Source organism: Falco cherrug, chromosome 1, assembly GCF_023634085.1.
Source record: "Falco cherrug isolate bFalChe1 chromosome 1, bFalChe1.pri, whole genome shotgun sequence".
Taxonomy (NCBI): domain Eukaryota; kingdom Metazoa; phylum Chordata; class Aves; order Falconiformes; family Falconidae; genus Falco; species Falco cherrug.
Window position 1 is genome coordinate 4,060,847 of NC_073697.1, and position 27,650 is coordinate 4,088,496.

At 39.5% G+C, this 27,650-nt stretch overlaps 1 protein-coding gene across 9 annotated transcripts in view; it reads left to right on the plus strand.

The window, feature by feature from the left end:
- The window catches only part of TENM3 (teneurin transmembrane protein 3), a 323,373-nt gene that overhangs the window by 130,711 nt on the left and 165,012 nt on the right, over window positions 1-27,650 (plus strand). For 8 of the 9 annotated variants that reach the window (XM_055714055.1, XM_027814146.2, XM_055714069.1 and 5 more), the window contains one exon: window positions 19,999-20,208. The exons of the other annotated variant lie outside the window; for it this stretch is intronic. In XM_055714055.1, coding sequence (XP_055570030.1) covers window positions 19,999-20,208 — 210 coding nt within the window. The remainder of the gene's footprint in view (window positions 1-19,998; window positions 20,209-27,650) is intronic. 9 annotated transcript variants of the gene reach the window in all.

Sequence of the window (27,650 nt, forward strand, 5' to 3'; positions counted from 1 at the left end):
CATCAACTACCTAGAAGGTGCTGTCTCCTTGAGTTTTGGATACAGTCTCAAGGAAAACTGTTGTGAAACTGAGATGCAGACAATGTTAAAACTGCTGTCTTTTCCCCCCTAATTATAGGTCACTCTTCTTGCATTAAGAGTCTTCCTGTTTTGCTCCTACCTTTGTAAAAGTAAACTGTAAAATGTAAAAGTACACAGTGATGAAGCATGTCCCCTGAACTCTTCCCTGCTGGAATCAGGGACATCGTGTGAACTGGATTGCATTACAAAGTGGCATAATTGTGTTCTTTGTTTTGCTTCCTGTTCGGTTCCTAACAATACCTAATATTTGGGCTGCTTTCTTTTGGCAGCTGAGCACTGAGCTGACATTTTGATGGCACTATTTACTGTAACCCCAAGGTCTCACTCCTGAGTGGTAATGTTCAGCTTAGAACCCATCACTGTACATGTGAAGTTAAGGTTATACTTTCCCATGTGCATCACTCTACATTTATCCACACGGAATTTAATTTACCATTTCACTGTCTAGTCACTCAATTTCATAAGGTCCTGTGATTCTTCACCGCTTGCCCTCACCCTTACTGCCCTGAATAAGTTTGTATCATCTGCAAACTTGGTTGCTGCAGTGCTCAGCTACCTTTCCAGGTCAATTACAGGCGTGGAAAGAGCAGCAGGTCTCAGCGCAGATCCCAGTGGTCCTCCACTGGTAGGCTTCCTCCGCTGTGCAGACTTGACCATTTACACTCATTTCTGGTTATGCCTTTTAATCAGTTACATTGCCATGCAGAGACCTCTATTTTGCCGTGGGTGCTTAGTTTCTTTAAAAGCCTTTGGTGAAGTACTTGTTTAAAATAAGCCTATAGAAATCCACATAGGCTGTGTTGACTGGATCACTGCTTTCACATGTTTGTTTGAGCTATTTGAAGAATTGGGTTAATTTTGTAAGACAGGACTTCATTTAGAAGACTGAAATTTTACTCATCTGACACATGCCCGCTTAGTCTATTTGTTATTATAGTTTCTATTAACTTGACTAGCATATAGACATCAGGCTTGCAGATTGCTGTTCCCTGGAGCTTTTCTGGAACCTGTATTAGAAGTTGGCAGCACATTAGCCACACTGGAGACCTTGAGTGGCAAGGCACTGGGGAGAAGGATGACACATCGTCATTAGTAATTCAGCTATTCTACCTTTGAATTTTCACTCTCAGATGACTGCTGTCTGGTGCCAGCCATTTGTTACTTCATACAGAGAAAGAACTGGGTTTTTTTTTTTGGTTATAGTCTTCTGTAATGCCTAGCACAACGGAGTCCCTTGTACCCACTAATGTAATAATAAACATACATTAAAATCAGATCAGTTGTTAAAAACTGGATTGAAAAATGCGACTCTTCCTTCTACTATTACTTGCAAGTTTTAGTAATATACTGTTGTGTTTTGTTTGATTTTGTTTATTTTCATTTCCCTTACTAGTGTTTGAAAGGGCAATGCAAACAGCTGAAGAAAGGGAAAGACTTCATTTACGGGGAAAGAGACTAAAAATCTTGAAAATGTATAGGATGGTTATTTTGGTTATATAAATCTGAGATGTTATTTGAAACCATGATACTCTAGAAAAAGTCAGATGGCAGCAGTATTTCTAATTTGACAGTTCCCTTTTAATAAAAACATATATGGCCTCCACCATTAATTATCAATCTTAAATTACATTAGTCAGATTTCAGCTCATAGATGATAAATGTGGACCAGCTCCATGCCTGGTTTCTGAGTGAAGCTTTTTTGATGTTTCAGTTTTGGGGTATATTCCTTTGGCATTCCTCATTACACTGGTCTCGTTCAGAGCTGAGCAAAGTCATGAGTTTTGTAAAAAAAAAAAAACAACAAAAACAAACAAAAACACCAAAAAAAACCCCAAACAAACAAACACAAAACTGAACAAGTAGTTTGGGGTCACAATATACCATTTCTTTGGTGAAAGCTGTGTCAGAGTTGGTATTACATATTCAGATTTTAGGAATTCAGAACTGGGGTTTAGACACACTGGGCTTAAATTTTGAATATATCAGGTTTTTGAGTTCTTTTAACTCCCTGAAGTGGGGTTCCCAACCCAGAAGGCAGAAGAATGTTGCAGGTGAAATGCTTGACAGCAGGTCCTTTTGCTGCTTGACAGCAAAAAGCAATAAGGCTCCTCAGGTGTCTGCAGAAGCATAGCCACAATTTTACTGCAGAGCTCAGCTGAAGAAAGCTCCCTCCCACTCAGGGTGGAGGAAGAGCAAAAGGTTGTCTGTTCTTGTGTTTTTATCTTAAGGAAATGGTCTTTGTGGCCCTTTATGTGGTCCCACGTGATGTAAAATCTGGCAGCTCTGATCCTCCAACTTCACTTTGCTCTGTATTTCACATCCTGTCAGCCCTCAGAGGGAGAAATGACTGATTCTTTTTTTCTTCTGCCATGGGTGTTCAGGGGCATGAAGTATGATTCATCACAAACATGCCACTCAGTCTCATACTCCATCATGCTCGTATCAGAGGCATGAGAAAATAATACCGTTATAACTGGGATTACAATATTTTTCCAGTTATGCTTAAGGACTTTGCCAATTACAGGAAGAAGCAATTTCCCTTGGTTAAGTTTTTAGTTTGTCAAGATGAAGATAGGAAAAGTGAGGATAGAAAATCAGGGCAAAAATGACCGGGTAACGAGGTAAAATTAGTTACAAATAATACATGGAACTAACACGATGAGCATTTAACTTAAGCAGTTTGGCAAACAAAGACTAAATATACATTTACTGATAGTACTGAGCACTGCTTGTATTAGGGGTTTTGGTAGTGATTTTGTTTCTGTTCTTTCACTTCTTTCAATTACTCTGGACAGACCAGGAAACTGAAGTACTCTCATATTTCTTCAGCAACAGAAGGAAATAACAGTGTAAAAGAACTGCTAACTTCTATTCAAACCCTACTTTTTAAATAATAAATACACACACTTCACAGAATTGCAGACCTCAGGAAGAGTTCCCCATATCCTTCCCCACCATATTCATGATTTGTAGAGAAATCTTCTGGGTTTTGCCATCAGAAAAATTGTCTTAGGAGCATCAGAAACAGGGCAAGGAACCAGCTGGATATCAGCACTCCAGTTTGCTTGGACGTTCGCAAGGTCCAGCTGTCAGATTTGGTACTAAGGAAAGAAAAATCCCTCACTGCTCTGAATGGCAAAAAAATTTTGAGGCCTTTTGTCTTAGGTTGTGCATTCAATGAGGATCACCTGCTAGGATTATATAGACATATTACACCCGTGTTAAATCCAGTTCATTACAGGGACCTTGAGCATTGGTCTCCTGAGGGCTGACATGTATACAATAGCAATTTGAAAACTGTAGGAGAAGAAACTGTTTAAGAGGATTTTGAAAGTTTCTTTCGCACGTAAGATATGGAAGAAGACACACAAACTACTTTTTTTTAAAAAAAAAAGGAGGAAAAAGGCAGTGTGGGAGTTTAGGTAAGGATGATAAGAGGCATTAGGTAGAAGATGATCTGGTCTTTGGGAGCTTTCTGAAGTTATGCTAGGGACAGGCATGAGCTGGGGGCTTGTGCGCACCAGCAGGTCATGACAGCTGAGTTCATGTCCACATTGCCTTCTTAGCACATAGCACCTGCAGTGTAAGACTCTGTGCATCCCTGCATGTACTTCTTCACACCTCTCTGGATTGTCTCTAAGACAACAGTGTTGAACTTCAGATTCTGTATTGGGCATGGTATTTTCTGGCCACAAGTTGGCCATTTGTCATTCCTTTTTTAATAGCAGCAAGTGTAACAATAATAATGGAGCATTGCCTGTGGAAGTGCTCTTGGAGTTGCTGCAGGCAATAAGAGATACCAAGACAGCGAAGCTTAGTCTGTTTCCAGACCTTTGGAAAGAGCAGCTACAGAATGCTATAAGAATATCTATATATATATAAAATAATAGATAAACTGGGAGTGACCATAACGTTCTTTCATGGGGTGACTTTAAATCCAGATATTTTGTGTAAGGAATTTATTATGAGTGTCCTTTCAGCTCCTTTCTGTACTTAAGGGATGCACAGCCTGTGTGCTAGCCCAGTGGTTAATTCAGTCAGTCATTGCCACCATTCAGGGCCTGGCTGAAATCTTTGGATGATTGGCTACCTTTTCTCAAGCTCCCACTTCGATGCGCAGCGGGCCAGCCTAGCTTGCAGCCAGCACGCTTTCTGCTCCAGAAAGGCCTTTAGTGAGGAGGTTAACCAAGGCCAAACTGTGTGAATTTGTTCTTCAGTCATGGTCTGCTCCCAGCGACCCCCCTTTCCTGGCAGCAAGGGAGCATCCAAGGACTCAGCTGGGCACAAACCCAGGGGTAATGCGCGTGCAGAATATTCATTGTGTGCGGGTTTAGTAAATCCAGCTTTTCTGGACAGCGTTATGCCTTCTGCTCTGGCTGTGCGCTTGCAGTCCAGCTGATTCTCTTCGGCTCAGCCCCATTTGGCTGGTTCTTCCCAGCCTGCAGACGGTGCTGCTCCTGCCGTGGCAGGGAGCTGAACCCCACTGTGCTAGCTTGACATGGCTTGATGGTTTTGTTGCTGTATGTACCATCATTTCATTGGCAACACTGAGAATAATTTCCAGACTAAACTGGTGTAGGCACTGCCTCCTTAAAATGTAGACTGGGAGAACAACTAGCAGATTCCTCCTTTTTGCATGTTTATTTTAGGTCTTAATAGACTTAAGTATTTCAGGACTCTGTAGTAAAATAAATGCCTGAGGGAGCCTAAAATGTTCACACATAACTAGGGCTGGCAGGAGGACAAGAATTCAGTGTCATGAAAAATTTAGCAGGCTTGGCATTTGTCTTGATGAGGAACTAAACACAGTTCTTCAGAGATTTTAATGAAAAAAAGGAAGGCAGAACAAGTTGCTCTGCGATTAGCTGAGCACTTCTGAGCTGAGGCACTCACCTGGAAGGTGGGAGATCCGGACTTAATCCTCTGGCCTGACTCAAGCAAAACACTGAAGTGTCTTTTCACTAGTAAGCTGCTGTCTCTTCCTGGTCGTGTCTCTTATATTGACCAAAAGTTGGGGTAACCATCTGAGATCTCTCTCCAGTAGCAGGTGGGAATAAAGGTACTTCTGAGACTCTTCTTGTGTTGCAGAGTCTGCAGTTCCTTTTGGTGAATGTTTGGGGGATACTCTATAAAGAAGTGCCCAACTGCATCCACTTAGCCCATTATTAATTTTTTTGTTACGCATGTGTGTGTTTGGTTTTATCAAAAGAAACAATGGCATTACTAGTATTACCTGTGTGTTTATGTTATTCCATGTAATGTCATAACCCACTGTAAATAATTTCTAAGTGTATTTTAGTGTGCCAGTGGTTTACACTAAATGGCATAATTATTTAGTGCTACATTCAACACTCCCACGTGTTCTTGTCTTGATTTTTTTTTAGTAGAAGTTCCCTGCCTTTTCTACAATAAATTAATTAATTTGTAACAGAAGAATCATCTGAAACTTTTCAATTGCAGTGTGAGGGAAAATAAAAAGGGTGTCCATTAATGAGAAGGGTGTCTGGAAATAAAAGGGCAATGAGAGGTAAGACGGAAGAAGGTAGAGAGGTAGAGGTTTCCTTGGCTGTGAAAGGTAAGACTGGGACAGCAGGAAGCTTTGTCTCTAGGAGGTCACAAATGCTGTGATGTAGGTGGCACTGCCTCGACTTCGTACATGTTTTGCAATTCTCAGAGGTATGTTGCCTGTCAGCTTTGCAGCATTCAATTTATAACCTTTGCAGGGGATAGGAGACATGCAAGATAAAAATACAGTATTTTGCAAAGCACAAAGGAGAGGGGAATATGCGTTTCTGCCCCCAAACTGGGATCCTGGTAGGAGATGCCTGAAGTAAAAAGATAATGTGGTGAACTCTGTCCAGCAACTTCACATCCAACTAGCATGGGAACCCCTTCTTCAAAGCCTGGATTAAAGAAAACTAGAGGGGGTTTTGGTGGTTGTTTTTTTTTAATGGATAACATCAATGAAGACTAATCTGAGCTGGGGGTGGGAGGGGAAGAGCTAGATGCATTTTAATCCAATAGATTCCATGAAAACAGACTGTAACCATAAAAATGTCAAATAAAGCAGTTGTGTTGTATATTATTGTTTATAATGAATTGTTTTCTTCTTTTTCTGCTAATCGGGCATTTTCGTAAATGTATTTTCCTTCCAAATGGATATGCTCTTGTTCCCATGGAGCAGCTGCGCTAACATATTGTACTTGCATGTTAGGATTTTTTCTTTCAAATGGAATGATATATGAGTCATTTATGCCTAAAACATAGTAAAACTTATTATACTATCATTCATACCACATCTTCTGAAATAAACACATCCAAAAAGACACTTGCAGTGAAAGCTGGATTCCTGAGAGTTTGCATGGGTTGATGAATGTTATGGGTGGATGCATCATTTTTATTCAAAAGAAATTCGTGTATGATTCTTAATGTCACTGCGTGCTCACCTCAGCACACATAATCTTAACAGCAGTGTGACAGAGGGTTTTGTATTAAACTGCACTGATTAACATCCTCCTCTATTTCACAGGATCTGACTTTGAAGTATCCTGTGATTTGTTTTCTACTTCTGGATGTAAAAATTCTGACCAAGAATTGACTTTGCAGGCTGTAAGTGCTTCAGAAAATACATAATGAATGGTAACTGCTTCAGAAAACATGTGATGAATGATTATTTGGACTACTAGGATACCTCAGTGATAAATAACAAATACAAACAACACAGGGAAGAGAAAGCATCTCAGACAACTGAGCAAGCAGGAGAGCTAAGACTACTCCTTTGTCTTTATCTCTTCGGGTAGATGCTGTGGTGTTTTGAGTGTAGGAGGCTAAATCAGGTACAATGTAGGAACAGCAACTGCATCAAAAAACTGCATGCGTGTTAGGCATAAACATGCCAAAATACAAAAGGAGTGAAATGCGGGTAAACCTGGTTTCAATTCTGTGTTTTTCCTTTTCTCTGCACTTATAAATTACATTTTATATGGGCTGATCCTTTCAGAATGAATGTTTAGCTTGTAAGTGTTCCTGCATAATCTTTTCCTTACATAGTGCTGCATTATCGAGCATCATATAAAATTAGTTACTTTGTGCTGATATGAATGTGGACAAAGTCAAGCCATTAGTTGGCTTTTTCAGGGGCTGCTCTCATAATTGGTTGCATTACTTCTTTTTATAAAAGGAGCATTGTGTGAATACAAATGTAATCTTTGTCAAGAACCTGTTAAGAAGTCTTTTTCAGAGGGGAAAAAAAAGCAGTAGAATAAGAATTTTTTTCGTGTCTTTTCGTATCAGTAAGTGCTTTGGTAGATGTTTTGGCAGTAGAGATTTATGAAGGTTGATATGAGGGAGTGGATAATCTTGGGAAGCATGTGCAATAAAGTGTATGGGGAATTTTAGTTTTACAGGGCAGGGCTTCCAGACCGGTGCCTTTAAATGCTTTCTGTGTAGTAATTGGCTTTTATCTGGCAGGTTTTACAGGTACTGAGCGGGTGCATCTTGAAAGTATAATGCTTCAACATTAATAATTTTTCAGGAACTCAGAGACTTACACATCTTCTGCTGGCGATCCTACCGTTTAGATGAAGAGCAGTTTTGGAGTTTGCAAAGCACTCAGATGAGAATTTCCTTTTATCTCTTTTCAAAGAGATGGATAACCTCTGCCTGGCAGCAGGTTTGGATGGCCCAGTTGGCATTTCCCTTGTCCTTGGAGAAAGGCCCAAGGATTCTGGAAGCAGCTTGGTAAAGAGGGTTTGTTACCCTTGGCTCCGATCTGGCATAAACAAGTATTTTCTTTATTTTGGTATTTTCCTTACATGTATTTTGGCCCGGTCTTTTAGGCCTTTTCTATTTTCGTTGAGATAAAACCTCTTAGAAGTAACCAGTGTGATTTACTTTACTTTGGTTTTTTACTATTCTGAAGTGGTCAAATTGGCAAAGAAATAAAGATTACGTTATTACTGCTGGATTTTATAGCTAGCGTTTTATGAAACTTTATTAGAACTCCCTTTTGATCATTAGCTCATAACTTTATGAAAAGCACTTTTGGACTGAAATTTTCCATGTTGATTCTGAGGCCAAAGGGATTTTTTTACCTCCATTCAGCATTTTCTGACCTACCTAAACTAATGTGAGGGGTTTGTCTATTTTTTTTAAGAAGCGTTATGTCTGTGTTTTTCTAAACTTGAATTGATAACTAACCGTATTTGAAATTTATGGTTTTAAATTATACATATAGCTAGAACACAGCGCAGTCCTGCCAAGTATAAACACAGATAATATGTTACAAAATTAAAAGCTATCAAATAGGGAGTTTATATAAACAGTCAAAATATATTCTATTTTGGATCGCAATAATTTCTTACAGTGGAATTGAGTGACTAAAAATGTGTAACTTTGGGGTGCTTTGCAAATACTGTATAAATTTTCCCACCAGTTAAAACATTACTGTTTATATAATCAGGCAAGCATAAGGGACTGCTTTGATGTGGGGGTTTTGTTTAAGGCTGAATTTCCAGCAACATCTAAATAATAAGTCCAGCTTTCTCTGAGTTCTTAGTACCCAACAGTTTTTATTGTTCTCAGTTTTCTAAATCATCCCTCAACAAGACTACGCTTTGTCAAAAATCTGGCCCTAAAATGCCACCTCCGGCCCATTTCAACACTGCTGCCTTAGTGGCTTTGGTAGCAAGCTAACTTTGGTGATCATGCGGTGGGTTTTCATTTAAGCTTTCCAGCTTCCTGCCTGTGGTCATCTATTTGTTTCTGAGGTAGAAACATTTTCTCCACATGGGCAAAGCTGATAAGTTCTGTTCCAGCAGAGAAATAAATTACATGCTAGATGTAATGAGACATCAATGTCCAGTAAATGTCCTGTTGCTTGCGAGAGTGGTACTGCGTGAGACAACAGTCGATAATTTTCTGGTAATTCTCTAATTCCTCTGCGACCCAAAATTCCTTTGTTAAGAAGTTAGATTTAATATAGGGAAAAAAAAAAGCCCCAACAAGGAACAAAACTTGAAAGTGCAGCAGGAAGGGAAGGGCTTTTGAAAATGGAGCAATGAAGAGCTAGCAAAAATACCTACTCTGTTACCTCCAGGCATACAAACCCTATGAAGTTCAATACTTCTTTACTGGTTAGATAAGTTTGATGTTTTATTAGCAGGACTGCTTTCTCCTTTCTTGTTGCTAAATGTATGCTTTCGTAAGCATTGCACGGTTCTTTAGTTTTACAAGAAATTTTATTGGTTTACTTTATTGGGAAAAAGCAGGGTGTAGCAGCACGATGTTTATTTCATGTGGAAGGCTCTGGTGATAGCGCGGCTTCACAGCATGATGGTCCTTGCAGAGCCGTGCTGGGAGGTGTGGAGTTCATGTCAGGATGTGTGCCAGTCCCTGGGGCAGCTTTCCATCAGAAGCTGGTGAAGATGGCAACAGTCATTGCATCCTTCCTCCTCCTCCTCCTCCTCTGCTATGCCACAGCCCTGATCTTTTGAAATATCTAATGGTCCCAAAAATGCAGCTAAGAGGGATATAAATAACTATCCTAAAATAACTAATTTGAATATTGAGAAATAACATTTTTTTTTTTATGTAGGTGAGTTTTATAGAATGCTTTCCCAGCAGTTTGTTGATCTTTGTTACCTTCTATCAAAATCTCTCTTTAAATTTGCCATGTTCCCTTCTAAGAAAGCAAGTTATACTCTGTGGTCTGCAAGCACAGGCAATCCAATGTCATTGAAAGCTTCTCTGGATGCTTTGCTCCAAAGATAGGGTTTCCTTTATAGCATACTGCAAGGCAGTAGCCACAGTGGTAGCAAAATAAGGCAAAACTGGCATCCCTACCATTGCTTTGACTGCTTTTCTCATGTAGGGCCTGGTAGAATTAAGAAAACCAAATTTAGTTAATCAGTATTTATTTTGATTTCTCTTTAGACTACTTACTGGGGTGGGAGAAATGAGGGTGGGAAATTACCTGAATCTGAAAACTGAATGAATTGTGAGTCGTTCTCAGATTTACTTTCTCTTTAACAAGCCTTTCCCCCACCTCCTTTCCAAAAAAAAAACCACCAACCCAAGCCCTCCTGTGCTCTTCAAGGTGCATTTCCTGTCCTGTTCCAAAAAGACTTGCTTCTGACCACCCCACCCCCCATCACCCCACTCCCCCACCCCCCCGGTTTAGCCCACAGAGTCATACTGGAAGGAGTATGAACCAGGTGTGACGCAGCTCAATCCATTTCTCCTCCAATAATAAAAAACCATGGATAGGAAAAGCAAAGAAGCATTTCTTCAAAGGTACTTTTTTAGGCGATTACTTTTTATGAATTGCCATCAGAAAGAATATCAGCATCCAGAAAAATTAAAGTCTTTTACAAAGGTCAGAATTGAGAGTGGATACTTGGTAAACTCTTCAGCCTCATCACTGAGTGAATATAAGACACACAGAGACTGAGAGTAGCTGTCACAGCAGTTACAGTATATGCCAGCAACTCCATTTTTTAATGCGCAGTTCCATTTCTGGAAATAAAAAAAAAAAAAAAAAAAAAGCGCACTGGTGGGGTGTTTTCCTGATTTTTTTGCTTGTGTTTGTGCTGGGTTTTTTAACATTAAAATCCTGGCAGGTTTTTGAGAAGGGCTGGGTTCTGTCTACAGCACTGTGTGATTCTTGTTTGTTTTACATGTGAATTGATGAATAGGGAATAGAAAGAACTGAGTGGCTGCACATCCCCTCCACTCAAGGGACCTCTCCTGCCCTCTCCCACCCCTCCATGTAGTGGTCAGTGAAGCAGTAAGCCCAGGCAGATGTGCACAGCGGTGCAGGGCTGTGACTGAGACAGAAGTCATTAGCTACGAATGGGTGCCTCCTGCGTTGCCTTGGTACACAGCTGTGTATCCCTGCCTGCATGTGGAGAGACTGGGCACCTCTCTAATTTGGCCAGATTCGAGCAGGCGGCAGCTTGGTTTGGTGGCTGTGGTGGGAAGGGGCCAGGTCTATGGCTGAGCCACGCAGGGTCCAGATGGGGCCCCCAGGAGCTCCCCTGCCTACACAGTTGAAGCTCTGTGTGCCCTTAGAGACCTCCATGCTCCAGCTGTCATGTGCTTGCTGCAAGTGGTAGCGGCTTTGCCAAAACTGTGAGTATGCAACTTGTACAGCTGAGTCGGTGGCTGAGCTGGTGCGGTCTTGCCCAGGCTGTGCTGGATGAGGCTGTTACCACAAGGCAGAGGAGCTTGAATCCCAGCAGATGCTCTAAACGGAGAGGTGACGTTTTCATGCAAGAATCCGCTGTTGATTTCATCAGCTTGCTTCTGTCCAAACCCCCCACCCCAAAGAAAAAAGAATTAGGCATCTTTTTCTAAAAATACAGAGACACATCACTTAAAATTATTTTCTGAGCGGAATAGGAATTTTCACTCTTCTGGAAATAGCTCTCTGTTCCCCTACCAACATTTTGCATGCCCGCTTTTAATTAATGTTGGGGGAAATAAAGTGGAAACTAAAGTTGAGTTGAACAAAATGGCTCCTAAAAATAAAATCTGGATGCTAGAGATGCTTGAGCTCTTAGTTCAGCTCATGAACTTTCTGCCTGGCTGAGTGGACCTTTGCTGTGCACCTAGCTTTTATGTTACGAGGTAATTACTTTTGAAAATGATAATAATAACTTTAAACAGGTAGTGAGAGAAATGCAGTTCAGTTAGGATAATCTGTCAGTTAAGGCTCATATTCTGCAATTTTGTTACAGACAAAACTGCCATTTAAAGCTAAGATGAGCACTGCCTGAACTCAGGATTTAAGAAGGAGCCGTTGTGGTCATGCAGCCTGACCCCTGTAAGAACAGGGCACTCCTTTTCATTTAGCAATCTGCTGAGCAGCAGCTGTTAAATTTCTGAAACCACCAAAATGCTTCAAAACACTAAGTGTTTGCTACAGAAATGAGTGTCAGTTGTAATGCATAACTGTTTTTCTTAAGAAATTTTTCTGTTTTTCAGAAGACAATTACAAGGTTTATATTACAGTTTGTGGCTATTGTACTACACTTCCAAGAAGAAAGAAAAAGGGAAAAATAAAATAAAGAAAAACAAAACAAAAAACCAGCCCAACAAATTACATTTCAGGCCAGCATTTCTCTTTCTTTCTAATGGATTACTTTTGTTTTCAAATCAATGTCTTTTGATTATAGTCTTGTAAAATTTCAGCTTTCAGTCTACAGAAGCGGTTGCAACTTTGTGAGTTTAAATAAGTGTCATCATAATACACTTGTTTTGTTTAGAAGTAATACTTTACAAGGAAATCTAGGAAAAGAACATGGCATTTGTATTTAAGTATTGCATCTAAGATGTAGTCATAGTTCATCAGCACTCGGAGGGATTTGAAACTTGGAAAATACACTTCCCAGTTTCAGGGGTAAAAGGGTCATCCGTTATGCATACAAACAAAGGAAAACAAAAACAGTTAAATGGAAAACCCACAGTAGATTGCAAGCATCGTTTTTACACATTTGAAAACATTTATTTTTTAAAGAATTCTTGGCACGTAGTTCTTCTCACCGGAGTGTTTTTCACTATAGGTGGATTTATAGTCTTATTGGTATATATGCATGTGTATATATTTGAAAGACTGTCTATGCATGTGTTTCCTTGGGGACATGGTCACAGTAGCTACAATGGTCGACTCTGATACAAGGAGATAAAAAGAACTGTGTTGGTTATAAATAATCGTTCTTTGTGTGCTGTGCCACACCACTTTTCAGCAGTTCTATTTGCATGTAGAGTTTTAATTAAGAGATAACTGTCACTGCAGGTTGGCTGCAGAAGGCTGCAGTATCCAGCAGAGAGATAAATGCCAATGCCAAGTCATATGAGTTGGAGAGCATACAGGGAGTCCATAATAAAAAATGAGTTTACAATTAAAAAACACTTACTGCTAACTTACTGTGTTATACACAGAGATGAAGAGGTCCAAAATCCGGTTGCTTAGGGTTGTACATACCTGGTCTGGAGTTTGGGGGGTTTTAGACGGGTTTTGTGATTCAATCTACATGTGCTACATTGGTATTTGAAACTTTGGGATGTGATCAGTAAGCTTGTTAGGAGGGTGTAGGTGCCCTATTTAACAAGAGTGTGTTACAGCTTTCAGCACACTGGGAAGTCCTAGAACAGATTGCAAAGAGCCATCTCAGCTTGATTCAGAAGGGCTGTAAGTGTCCTCAGCCTGTTTGAAAGTGTTTTGGTTTCTAATTAATTTAGCCAGAAGACATGCTATTTCTGACCTTCACAAACCACTGCCTGTCTGATCCCAGTTTTAAAGGATCCCATTTTTATTAAAAAAAATAAATAATAATAAAAACCCAACAACCAGCAACCTGTCTTTTCCTGTTGTGTGGAACAAAGAAGGTACAAAATGGGTATATATAGCTACTGTTAGTGAGCCATTATATGTATAATGTATTTTTCCACAGTATGTGGTGTGGTTTTGGGTTTATATGACATAATAGTGCCATTTAAAATAACATGAAATCTTCATTTCCATGAAGTCACCAGCAAAAATCCCATTAATTTAAGTAAAGGAAGGAGATACCTACCTTGCAATTTGTAATTTAATAGCATTTTCTTACTGACATTGAAGTCAGTAAGTACTTTTTACTTCAAAATAAGACTTTCCTCTTCTGTCTTTGAGATGCAGATAGAGGAATTTTTTTCCTTCAGTCTCGATGACAAGGGCTGCCAAGACTGTGAAAGGAAAACTTCACTGTTCTGCCATAGCTAAGCAGCCTAAACAGAGCTGTCTGCTCTTGTATTGCCTTAAGCAGCCATCAGAAGTTCTGTGTAAGAGTTAGGTATAGGATTTATGCATTCTGATTGAGATGAAAATAATGGCCCTTCAAATTTTTATAGGGAAATTACTTTTGCAAAGTATGTAACTTTCAATACATCTTATGCAAAGTGAATTAATAATGCCAGGTTTTGAAAATTAATCTAGATATGTGAACATAAGTTGTGTGTTAAAGAAATTCTTGAAGCAGCAAAGACTCTCTTGAACTAAAGCATGATCTTAAGAATCTGAAGATTTACAGTTACAAAAGAAAGTAATCAAGGTTTTTCCTTTTTTGTTGATATCGTATGGCCATCAAAATGTTGCTCTTTAAAGAGTTTGGATCTGTTGGGAAGTTTTGATAAGTACATGTATTTTAAGGCTCTGCAGAGGCTTTCTGGGTCATCTATTCCAGCCTGCCCACCTTGCAACAGCAGGAGATCATTACTATTGCTTCTCTTCCATCCTACTTTTCTCCTAAATGCCGTGTTCCAAAAGTGCCCAATACTATTTTCTCTAAAGTGCATGTAGTGAAGATGCAGTGTGTAATTCATTTACGCACCCGTTGGTGTTGAAGCAAAGTGCTTCTTCAGCATGTGAAGACAGATAAAAGATGAAAGCTGAGCAGTTGTTGGATTCGTTCTTCATAATACAATATAAATAAGCTTAAGTGCTGCTAATAGCCTTTTTTAATTTTTATTATTATTATTATTTTTTTAAAGGGAATGGGTGTAGACAACCTGTACATGACTCTAAGCTGCGGGCTGTGGCTAGGTGGAAGTGTCCCTGAGGCTTTGGGGTTGAAGGCACAGCTCTGCCCTGCACTACCCCCAGCCCTTCCCACACTCTGCAGTAGCTCCCCTCCCTTCCCTGTGCTCATACCCATGGTGTTAGACAGCAGCAACTGCCAGAGGCTCAGCCTTAGACTTACTTAAGCCTTAATATACTGAAGATAGAAAATCCCATGCATTCCTGTGCCTCCCATTACTACCAGTCCACTGATGGCAGTCTTTCCCCTTGTTTCTTTGCTATCTCTTTATGGGTTGCACTTACCATACTTGTCCCTTTCAGCTTTTCCATATGTGACATCAGCTCTGCTTCTAACTTCTATTTTATAGTTTAGGTAGAGTCAATCTTTGTGTAGAACAGTACAAAATTATTTTTTTACATAATTATCTTGTACATATGTATTTAATGTATCCATTATTAGCTCAGGTGTATTTCTTTGTCAGTGTTCCTCTTACAAGCAGTTCTTTGGGTTTTACTTTCTTTGGGGACTTGTATTATTTCCTTAGCAAATTTATTCACATCTTCACATATTGCTCTATTAAGTCTGTTCCTGCTGTAGTTTGCCTATATTTGCTGCAAATCTTTTTTGGTTTGTGTGAGATATTTTTTTTTTTTTTCATAAATACAGGAAGATAATTGAAATTCATGTTTTTTTGGTTATAAACATGCCAATGGATTAAAGTGTGTTTATACTTACAACTAACCTAAAAGATGAGATTTCAGTACTCTTAAGCCCAGTATACTTTCTCATTAAAAATAGCTTACCATCTTATGTCAAAGTCACATAGTTAAAACATGAAAATTTGCTTTTTTTTAAAGTATGGGCAAGAAAGTCAAAGCAGAACAGAAATTTCTGCTAGCCTGTATATGGAAAGAAGCAGAACAGGGAGGGCAGAAAATCAATATTTGTATTTCTGTGGTTTTCCTTAGAATGAAGTATTCTTTGCATCGTTTTGTGCCTCCAAGCTGTGTGAAAAAGTGTTATAATCAATATAATTGGCTTTTGTCATATTTAATGATTTTTGTGATTTATAAATGTGTTTAAGACTTCAATAAGAGATATTACCACATATTTTAAAATGCCTTTCATTCTATGTAAAAAAGAATTGGAGAGGAATATGTACATCATTTACACTTCTTCTTTCTAGTGTGGTGTTTGTGTTTTTTTTCTTAACATGTAGCTTATTCTATAAATGGCAATATAGCGATCTGTCTACCTTTTCACTTGGAATCAAAGAGGAGCTCAATGCAGAAATCTGCCAGTGCTGAATGAATTTGTACAGAAATACTGCTGGTTGGCCTAGGGTTCTTACAATGAAATGGCTCGTATTATAACCAGCTCGCTTTTCTCTGCAGACTGTGTAATTTAGTGACAAGAAAGCACCAAAGGGAGGGTTAAGGAGAGTTTCCATCCTTTATTGGATGCAGGGGGAAACAGTGACAAAGGCTGAGGTACTTAACGCCTTCTTCACCTCAGCCTTTAGCAGTAAGACCAGTTGTTCTCTGAGCACCCAGCCCCCTGAACTGGAAGACAGGGACAGGGAGCAGAATGAAGCCCCCATAATCCAAGGGAAAGTGGTGAGCGACCTGCTACACCACTTAGACATGCACAGGTCTATGGAGCTTGATTGGGATCCATCCAAGGGTACTGAGGGAGCTGGTGGAAGTGCTCACCCAGCCATTTTGAATCATTTGCCAGCAGTCCTGGCCAGCTGGGAAGGTCCTGGTTGGCTGGAGGTTGGCAAATGTGACGGACATCTACAAAGAGGAACTGGGGAACTACAGACATGTCAGCCTGATCTTGATGCTGGTGGCGAAGTTTATGGAGTGACATCACATGGCATGTACAGTGCAACTACATGATCAGGCCCAATCAGCAGGCATTTATGAAAGGTTTGACCAACCTGATCTCATTCCATAACAAAGTGACCCACTCAGTGGATGAGCAAAAGGCTGCGGATGTTGCCTACCGAGGCTCCAGTAAAGCCTTTGACACTGTTTCCCACAGCGTTCTCCTGGAGAAACTGGCTGCTCATGGCTTGGACGGGTGAACTCTACACTGGGTAAAAAGCTGGCTGGACGGCCGGGCCCAGTGACTGGTAGTAACTGGAGTTACATGCAGCTGGTGGCCGGTCACAAGTGGTGTCCCCCAGGGCTCCGTATTGGGCCCACTCCTGTTCAAGATCGTTATCGATGATCTGGATGAGGGGATTGAGTGCACCCTCAGTAAGGTCGCAGCCAACACCAAGCTGGGGGGGAGCGTTGATCTCTTGAGGATATAAAAGCTCTGCAGAGGGATCTGGACAGGCTGGACCGATGGGCCGAGGCCAGCTGTATGAGGTTGAACACGGGTCAGTGCCGGGTCCTGCCCGTGGGTGACACCAGCCCCCCGCAGCGCTACAGGCTGGGGGAGAGCGGCTGGGAAGGGCCTGGGGGAAAGGGCCTGGGGCGCTGGTCAGCAGCCGGCTGGGCATGAGCCAGCAGTGTGCCCGGGTGGCCAAGGCGGCCAACAGCATCCTGGCTTGTGTCAGAAATACTGATGTGGCCAGCAGGACTAGGGAAGTGATTGTCCCCCTGGACTCGGTACTGGCGAGGCCCCATGTTGAATCCTGTGGTCGGTTTTGGGCCCCTCCCTACCAGGAGGACATTGAGGTGCTGGAGCAAGTCCAAAGACGGACACCGAAGCTGGTGAGGGGTCTAGAGGACAAGTTGTATGAGGAGCGCCTGAGGGAACTGGGGTTGTTGAGCCTGGAGAGAAGGGGCTCAGGGGAGACCTCATCACTCCCTGCAGCAAGGAGGTTGTAGCGAGGTGGGTGCTGGTCTCTGCTCCCAAGTAACAAGCGATAGGACAAGAGGAAATGGCCTCAGGCTGTGCGGGGGAGGTTTAGCTTGGCTATTAGGGAGGAAATTCTTCACCGAAAGGGCTGTCTAGCATTGGAACAGGCTGCCCGGGGAAGTGGTGGAGTCCCCGTCCCTGGAGGTATTTAAAAGGTGTGTCGATGTGGTGGTTAGGGACATGGTTTAGTGGTGGACATGGTAGTGTTAGGTTAGTGGTTGGACTTGGTCTTAAATATCTTTTCCAACCTAAATGATTCTATAATTCTAAGACCTGCTTTCCAGTGTTACACTGGTTTATAAAAATCAAATCACCAAAATTGTGTAACTTGCTGGTGGTGTTAAAGCCCTTATCACCCGATTTCTGCAGTGGCAGAGATCTATACCCACTGAGTGTAGCAGTGGGAGCTTTGCTAGTAGTCCCCTGCTTCCACCCCACACCTGACACACAGTGTTTTCTGAACTGAGAAACCCAGTAAGCCCGAGCACCTAAAGTGATGCTCGTTCTGGATGGCAACTCATCAGTCCAGTGCAGTGTGAACTAGCCAGTAGCACTGAGTCAATTAATAAATTTGGATAAATGAGGTAACTCACAAAATAATTAAGGCACCTTCAACATGACACATTCTCAGGCAACTGGATATTTTGTATGATTACTGTTTATGTAACCAAGGCTCTGTTGTGTTCAAAAGTTAACGAGTGTTAATGAGCTAATTTGTGTTTGAAAAACTGTTAACTGTTATTGCAGTTATTGAAAAAATTAAATGTAATAGCTATCTACATCAGTTTGAATATATCATAAATAGTGCATTAAATACTCCATCAGGAAATAACTACAAATCCAGATTACTGAAATAAGCAATGTAAAAAAATCAAGGTGTAGCAAGAAAATCTGGTGTCACTTTATCTTGAACTTTAAAACATGCCCAATCTTTACTTCCAGATTCCCATGTAGAGCCCTGTAAAATGTTGTTCCCCCGTCCTTGTTATTTCCATGGCTATAAACCTTCAGTTTCACGCAGGAGTTACTTGAGTAATAGCAAGTGCTCGCTTTACTTCCAGAACCAAACCTGAATCTTAAATTGGTAATGATACGTATTGTGCTGTTCAATACAAGAAGAGGTAAATGACATGGAAGAATTAAGCAAATGGTTTGTTGTGAGGCTGTCACAAGTTTCTTTCCAGGGAAAACGATTGGTTAGGGTTTAGCAACATGTTCTCGAGATCTTTTAAGATACAATGTGGTGGGATAAATGGCTAAACTGAATATGACAGAAAAAAAATCAAAAATTAAGGTGATTCTGGCAGTGTACAAGGGAGATCAAGGGAAGGTAGCTCAAGCTTTTTGTGCCAATATGATTTGTTGTGTTAATCTTAAATATAATGCTGAAGGGTGCTGCACCTCTCCAGCATAACTATACTATTGAGTACCATAAAAACAAGTCATTACATGATGGAAAAACCCCACTCTCTTCCTTTAATATAAATATAGATTCATAGTTATGAATGGTATCCGTGCAGGTTAATCTAATTCTTTTAACATAAAGTATGTAGTAAAGCTACTTTATTTTCTGGTACAATTCCCTACCTGTAGGCAACATAATACTATATTCAGAAGTAGTCCAGCAGTCTTACCCTTACAGGGTGAGATCGGTGCTGACTAAATACCGTAAAGAACGAATGTATTCACAGGGTAAATTAGGTGACGCTTTCTCTGCTGTTTACCACGTTTAATCGTTGTTCCATTGGAGGACTAAATGCATTGTTATGATATCCTAAAGCTTTGTTTAAATCTGTCTTCCTCCGTGATGCCTTTACAATGCTTTCAAGATGTAGAAATGGGATGTAGTCATTGCATATGCATGTTTTAAAACAACTTGTGCAGATAGACTCAAGTTTTACAGGTGAAACATTTTAATAGACTTTAAATAGTGTATGTGTCTGAGAAATGCTGGTAAAAACTGAAATTCCTGTCATAGTAACTCATGGTAGCAATTCAGGGCTGAGTTTCCCTGTATGTGTGAGCTTGGAAAGCTGTTCCTGTTTCTTTGTTGGTCTGTATTTTTTTTTTCCATAACTAGATTTTGGACTGGAGTATCCCACTGAAAGAAGCAGCCCTGTATTTGGCCATATATTTCAGTACTTCTATACTGCGGAAAGGCTTGAATAATAGAAAATCATGTGTTTTCTGAATGGTTGTACAAAAAATACTTCGTTAAGTTTGGCACCTGTTCCTCTGTCATTCTGTGTTGCAGAGACATTGGAAGTCTAGGTAGTTGATAGACACTGTCCATTGAAATAACAAGTCGTGGCATTGCGTTAGGTTTTCTAAACCGGTTTATTACAGATAATTGTCATATCTTCTTTGTCCATCTCTTTTTATTGTTTGAAATAGACTATTCGCCTTTCAGTGATGCAAAAAATGATTTGTTGTTCATGTGATATCTTGATCCATATTTTAAATTAATTTTTATTTTTTTTCATAGGTCCTCCCATGCCATCCTCCTCATCTAGTCCATCAGTTACTGAACATTTACACTCCCCTCCTCCATCACCCAATCTCCATGACAACCAGAGGTGGTTATTAAGTAATAACGCCAGCCAGCCAGTTCAGGACTCTGATACAGATGAGGACTATACTGCCAGCTCATATCTAGTACAGACCGGTACTATTTCAGTGTCTGTCCCAGGTCATGGTAAGAAGAGGACACTTTGTCTATAGTTTGAATACCCTTTTATTTTCCATCCTTTTACAAAATCGACTAATAAAAATTAAAGATATCAACATTACTTTGTATTTTAAACTGGTTTTCCTTTAAATGTAGCAAATTATGTTTCTACTTTACTGTAGGATATGCAAGAGTAGAAACTAACTTCTAGTATATAGAAGCTCATTGAAGTTATTTTAATATGCCATACTTATATGAAACAATAGCCATTGATGATTTATTATGTAATTTGTAGCAAATGACTAGCCTTTAGTTCTGCTTTTTAAAGGATAGGCTGAAGTTGATTAAACTGTCGTGATGTTTAGCTTCAGAATAATGTGAAAGTTATCTGCCTCATCAAGTTCAGCAGGTTCCATCTGTTCCTTTAATTTCGCTGGGTCAGGAGAATGGGATTTCTATGTTACTGGATAGGGCAGTCTAGATTGGAGAAGGAGATCTAGAGGAAGAGAGCTGTGTGGTGAGAGGAGGCAACAATGGCTCCTGAGATATATGTTCCCATGTTTCTCATACTCCCAATCAGTATGAGTAACCAACAGGAGTGACATGTATTTGAAACACCAATGCCCACTTAGACATCATGCCCTAAGAAACCACATTTTAACTTTTTTATTATTATTATTATTTACACGAAAAACAGTAGCCACAGTGTTCCATTTTTGTTGTATGCTTGAACAGATTTTCTTGCAGTAGGCAGACTGGAAGAATAACGTTAATTCGCAGCCCTTCCCCAGTAGATCAACAAAGCTTGGAGCAAACCTCTTCATTTTCTAATAACCGGTTTTGTCTTTTGATTGTAAAGAACTCTCTTACAGATGAACCACTAGAGGGGGTTTGGGGAAGTATTTTCCTGCATATCAGTTAGTTCAACAGAATTATTTTGCAGAGTGAAAACACTAGCTTGAGCTTCTCTTCCTAGCTTTGAGTGCAGCTTTGGTCTTGTGTCTAAAAGGCCAATCTGCTAAAAAGCAGTTGTGTGTGTGAATTTGACGGCTTTTGTGGGGGTTTTTTTGCTATGTTAGGGGCTTGGATTAAGATCTTTAAAACTGACAATGATAACTTTATTTTTGCATGTTCAGCTTGCTCCATATTTAATCTGTGAAGAACTCAAAAAAATTATACATTGTCATAATCAGAGTATGTTATCAAGTTGGCTTCTTTCCTTTAGGATTATGAAATCTGTTAGAAAACATCTGCATTATCTAAATGGTAGCCTGGTGTAGTTCAATAAGTCAATACATTTAGATTACTGTATCCACCAGCCCTTCCTCTATGAATAAAAAATGCAAAAGTGAGAGAAAGCTGTTAAAAATTTTGAATGGTTGGGATGAACTCCTTATATCTTCTAGCCTCCTAGGAACTAGCATGTGTTCATCATTCCTTTAGGTTTTAGCATGTTGCTGCTTCTGACATTTTGAACAGTTGCTTGCCAGTCTGAGTTTGCCAGTATTGAGAACTGTTCCTTAACCCCTTTCACCACAGACTAGCCAAAATAATTTCAGCAGGTCCCATGGCAAGTAAAGTGTTGGCCTTTTAGCAGGACAAAATAGGGGGGGTGGAGGGGGGTGGGGGTTGATAACAAGCAAGGCAGGAGTTAACACCATGGTGTATGTTGAGAGAGTTGTTCTTGGTAAGACTTGCCAAGCAGAAGGAGAACCCAGCATACTCTGTAAGTACATGTTCGTTGTCCCCTCCCCTCTCCTGCTGTGTCCCCCTGTCACCTCTGTCTGCAGGTGTCTGAGATTGGCCCCTTCAGTGTATAAGTGCAGTAGAAGTGCTTGCAGTTTCTGCTTCCCACTGTCTAAATCGGTGATCTATATATACACTCTTAATCATTAGTCTTGCTGACAGTCATGTAATGCAGCTAATGATGTTTCACTCTCTCCACAAGATTGGACTTGTTTTTAGAAGTGCTTCAACTTGCTAACCACTGGTACTGTATTTGTGATTGCCATAATTTAAGTAAGGTTTGTTTGCTTTTCTGCTGGGTGAGGAGAAGACCATAGGTGTTCTGGTAGCAGGTTTTCATTCCTGCAGTCAGCTGCAGGATCAGGGTTTGTATTACTTGAAGAAAGGATGCTTTCTTCCAGCACGTATATGAATATTATTTGGAATATCTAATTTATTTGCTTATGGTTGGTTTCTCATACTGAGAAACATCTGATACTGTTGGCCTGTTGATGGGGAAAAAATAATGTTCTTTGTAAAACAGGCAGGAGCAGAATTTAATAATTAAGCTAATACTTTCTAAGTTAGCTACAGCTTTCTTTTACTCAGTGGTTTGCATTGTTGTATAACTTTTTACCAGTATATGAATTCCCCAAATTTACCCTAGAAAGTAAATATCATTTAATTGTGGCCTTTGGTACAGCCTTATTTTGAGTATTGTGTTTTCTTTAGGTAAAATGGTAAGTAATACGGCATGTGTAGCACTTCCACAGAAGGAAAGTGGGGGGCGGGGGCGTTTCCATAGTTGTCTTTTACATCTGAATGAATTAAGCTTTCCTTGCTATCTAATGTTAACGGATACAAAATACCTCCAGTGCCATATTCTGAGTGGTTTTGTCCAATGTTTATATTGGCAGGGGGTGAAGGATCACTTCTGAAGCATTTAAGATAAAAAAAGGTACTGACCAAAAACAATTATATAATTGAACTGTTTTCAGTTATATTGACTTTATGTGAATAGCATGTTAAATTACCCTCTCTTTAGTCTATGCAAACATCTGTTTGTTTTCCTTTAGTCTGAGTTCATTTGATCAATGTAGTTTATTTGATCAGCTCCCTCCAAATTTAAAGGATCTGATTATGTGTTTAGAATCATATTAATCTAAGTCTTTGGGTTTGATTAGTTTGTTTTGTTAACCAATGGGAATTAGCTTTCATTTGAGGAATTAGCTAAAAGAGAAATGAAAATTACTAAAATCAGTTATCAAATGCTTACCACATGAGAAGAAAAGATTTTCATGGAGGTATTGCTAGTAGCTTTAAAAATTTGTATCAAATGAGGACTGTTGTGGACAACTTAACTAGGAGTCATTTCATTTCTCTAAAAGCAGTGTGTTAATAGGTTATAAAGTTCAGAAGATGAATTTTAGGACCATCCCTCATAACAGTGTTCCTTTACACAGCACTCCAATTTGTTCTACTTGTTCTTCCTCTTCTCCGTGGTGCAGCTCAGTATACTGACTCTGTTCCAGCAGTCAGCCTATTTGTCTACTGATCTCAGAACAATTTGCTAGTTTTATTGGTTTTAGACATAAAAGCCAACTAGTTTATAAGAAATAGGAGCATCTGAATGTCTGCAGGAAAGAGGAACAATTGTTCAAGTGTGAGGAGGTAGAACTGAATCTAGAGGAAGAGGATTCTTGAATGTGACTGAGGTGGAGAGGGTTTGTTTATGTAATAAAGTCTCCTTATAAACAATAGAAGTCATGTAAATTTATTTAAGCATCTTGATAAGCTGCTTAATCTTTTTCCACAACAACCTATAGATTTCTCAGAATTCGGAAGGGAATTTATTGAAATTAGTGGTAGCTTATCTTTCAATACAGACATGTATTATAATGAGAAATACAATGCTAGATTCTTAGATTAAACAGACTGAAGAAAAGATACAGTTAAATATTAATGCTTACTACTGGCAATAGAGATTAAGAGTCTGAAATAGAAATTCAGATTTGAGGAATTTTACCCCCTAAATTGGAAATAATATGGCAAAAACTTCAGTTGCAAAGCAGAGAAAGATGGGTTTCACAGCAGCATTTGTACAGTGTATTTGAACATTCAAGTTGTACAAGATTCTTATGTTTCTTAATAACAATTTGTGATGATAGTTCATCTGATGGGAAGATCTGAAAAAGATTTCAGTATAATATAAAATGTTTTTCAGTTGTCCTTGATCAAGGGTCTGCCAGGTGACGCACAATAAGCAAGATCTGCTCCAGCCACATGGGAGTTGCAGATTGATGGGCTTTTCAGTTCAAAATGGCTAAGGTTTCCTGCAAGGAGAAAAAATTTGGATATCTAGAGCACAACTCCGAATTTCAATTTGTGAAAGAGAAAAAATAACCTAATAAGGCTGGTTGAATGATAACATATGAGAACTCTTCATATTCAGAGGTCTTATTGTAGGACATCTCACTCTGCAGACACCAAATGTTCTGTGACATGATTCTCCTATAAACATATTTTGAGGACTTTAGTTCATGATGACTCATTAGAATTTTATGGGAGAGGTTATAAAAAAGTATCAGTCCTACAGAAATTATTACTATTTTATCATACCACAATGTCAAGAAGCCAGAGTCAAAACTACCTGCTTTTGTACAAGCACCTAAAAGAATACAGGCCAAATGCTCAAGCCTGGCAGTGGTTAATGGCCAGACGCAACACATGTACATAGCATAGGTGTGAATTTTGTTGAATTTGTAAATTTGGGGCTTTTAATGTTTCAGATTTTCCCTGCAGCTATCATATTTTATTTTTCTGCTTAACTGTCTCAATTAATGTATAACCACCATAACTAAGCAATCTGCTATTTCTTCTTCTCCTCACTTCTGCTTTTTCCTTCCTGCCAGAATCAAATGAAACTGAAGTGTAAATGGAAGTACACGCAGGCATTTGTGTTAAAAGTTAGTGGAAGAGGCAAGTGACCTTAAGGCATCTTGTCTTCCTTTGCACCTCTTGCTTTTGCCTCTGTGAGGGTAAGCGGACAGCATGATTTCCCCCTTCATACCGCGCTGGCTTGAGATAAGGCTGGAAATAACCTGTGAATGTTGAAAAGACCCAGGGCAAATTAAATTAGTCCTAACCAACATCTTGGAAGTACCTCACGTAACCTTCTGGCTGTCCTGCTTTAGTGCTTACAAAACACTTCCCAGCCCTTATTCCATCTTTGCTTTGCCACAGTTATTCCACAAGGGAAACTGCGTGTGCTGCTGACCTAGAACGTAGCAGCAAGGCTGTCACCTGCCATGTATTCAAGAGCAGTTTAGCTCTGATTATTGGGGAACAAAAGGAGGGGGGGAAGAAGTGCTAGGGGAGAAGGAAACACAAACATGATGGCCAGAAACTGAATGCTTAAAAGCTGTTTTGGCTTTTTTTTGGTGAAGTGTAAACTTCTTTTTCTGTCAATCGTTCTGAGAACTGGCAAACATCTGAATTCCCTGGAAGCTCTGTGGGTGTCCACACACCTTATTTTCATTGTTGTCTTGCACATCATCTAATGAGGTATTTTTATCTCATCTCATAATTGATGAATTAAGTTTTTTCATTGTTTTATCAGTACGTACAATTTGTCTTCAAGTCAGACACTGGTCCTAAAACGTGTTGCTTGAAAAATGAATTCAGACTTGCTTTGTTAGAAATAGTCTGTGATAATAAATTAAGAATAATAGATCAAACTAGGAGGAGTTGTATTGAAGAACATCATGGAGTTATGCTATAATCTTGGTTTTATTTAACATCATCATTAGTTATATGGATGAAGAAGTAAAAAAGGCACTAAAAACACTTCCTAATGATACTAAATAGTGAGAGTTCTGAGTGCCAACTGGGGACAAAATATTAATAGAAAAGGACAAGGAAGGCTCATTAATTATATGGCCAGAAACTAATAAAGTGAAATCAGAACTGAAAAATGTAAGCTGGTCTGAGATGCAGAATATTCAAGAAAAATCTGAGGAGAAATGGTGATAGAGAACTTTAATTAGGCATAAATCTGCAACATGGTCTGACTAACAAGTACGGTTTGAGCTGGGTATACATATACATCAGCAAAGAGGGAATCACAGACATAGCATCAATGGAGTCTGAGTTTTGAATTTGGGCCTCTTGGTCTTTCAAAGTTCCTGTCAAATTCTCTTATTACTTCTAGAATTATTACTATTTATTCTGCTGTTCATATATATTTGGATGAAAACAATTAAAAGGTTAGAGGTGTTAATATATGGGAATAGGTAAGCGAATAAAACTTTTGACTCTCTACATAGCCTAAGTACTAATTAAGTGCTGACAAAGGGAAACCAGTAACCCAAGATGGAATGAAGCATGTTTTATACCATGTAGAGATATAATTAAAAGCTGTAGGATGAAAATAAGGAAAGATTGGACACATCAGCAGGGAAAACTCTCCAACGGTGAGCTGCATTAAAGATACCTAGGTCTATCCCAAGGGAAGTGACAGAACCTCTGTCACTTTGTAACATGAAGTTAAAATAAATAAAAAATATCAGTCATACTGCTGAGAACAAACCTACGTTTGCTTAGGAGAAGGTGGACTGAGGTAACCTTTTCTAGCAATATCTGTGTGCGTTTCAAATCAGGTGTACATAAGTTTGTAGTTTGTAACAGAGATTGTGGTACTAAGTTACTGTAAGTGTGTTCCATTAGCTGCATGCATGTTGCAATGCATTGTCTTGTTTAAATGTAACCAAAAAAGCCCCAGTTTGTCCTGCTGCCCAGGCTGGACTGAAATTGTCCACACCTTCCATAATAAATCCTTTGCAAAGCAGACACTTTCTTTTCCCACTTGCTGGACCGTTTTATATCTTGCAAAATTACAAAATAAGGTTGCCTGTTCTCAGTGGAAACTACCAATGTCTTCTGGGCATGTGCATGTTCTTGTAAATATTTCTGAAGCAAACATGCTTGATACCCATAAATTCAGAATGCCTGTGATGCTGGATAGAGATATCTGACAAGCTTTCTGTAAATATGGAATAAGTTCTTGCTATAAAAATACATGTATTTCTGAGGCCGGAGACTTGTATTTCAGCCACTGTATAGCAGTGCTTGCAGGCTTCCTTGGTAGCTACAGAAGCACTTAATCTCTGACGGTCAAAAATCAGGCAATGCAGGAAGGCCAGTATCCTTTGGGTACAGATCAACAGATTTATCTGTTCTGCGTGCTTGGGGCAAATACGGTTGCTTTAAAAACTTAAAAAATGTCTCTTGAATGATAGCCGATTTATTTTTGATCCTTTTTTGATATTTGATTTCAATTTCATGAATACGTCTTTTTATCCTCTTTCTTGTGTTTTTAAGCCAAACTTCTGTCAACATTGTTCCCTTAATGTACAAAAATGTACATTTGTTCAGTTTAATTAAGCATTCAGTCTGTTTGCCAAGAGCAAATTACAGTTCCCCAATCTTACCCTCACCCCTCCAAAATCAAATTTTGTAAAGTGGTGAGCAATTAGTTCTCATATCTGATTGTTTTAAGTCATGTTTTTCTCTTAAAGATTTTTGTAGTTTTTGATCTCTGTTACTTAATAGAAGAGCCAAGACCAATTATTTCTCCTCAGATTGTGGCCTTTGTAGCCTTCAAAGAACAGTCTCCTCCATGCCTCCTGTATCATTAACTGCAAAATATCTTTACAAAGATGATTACGGCCTCTTCACAAATCAAA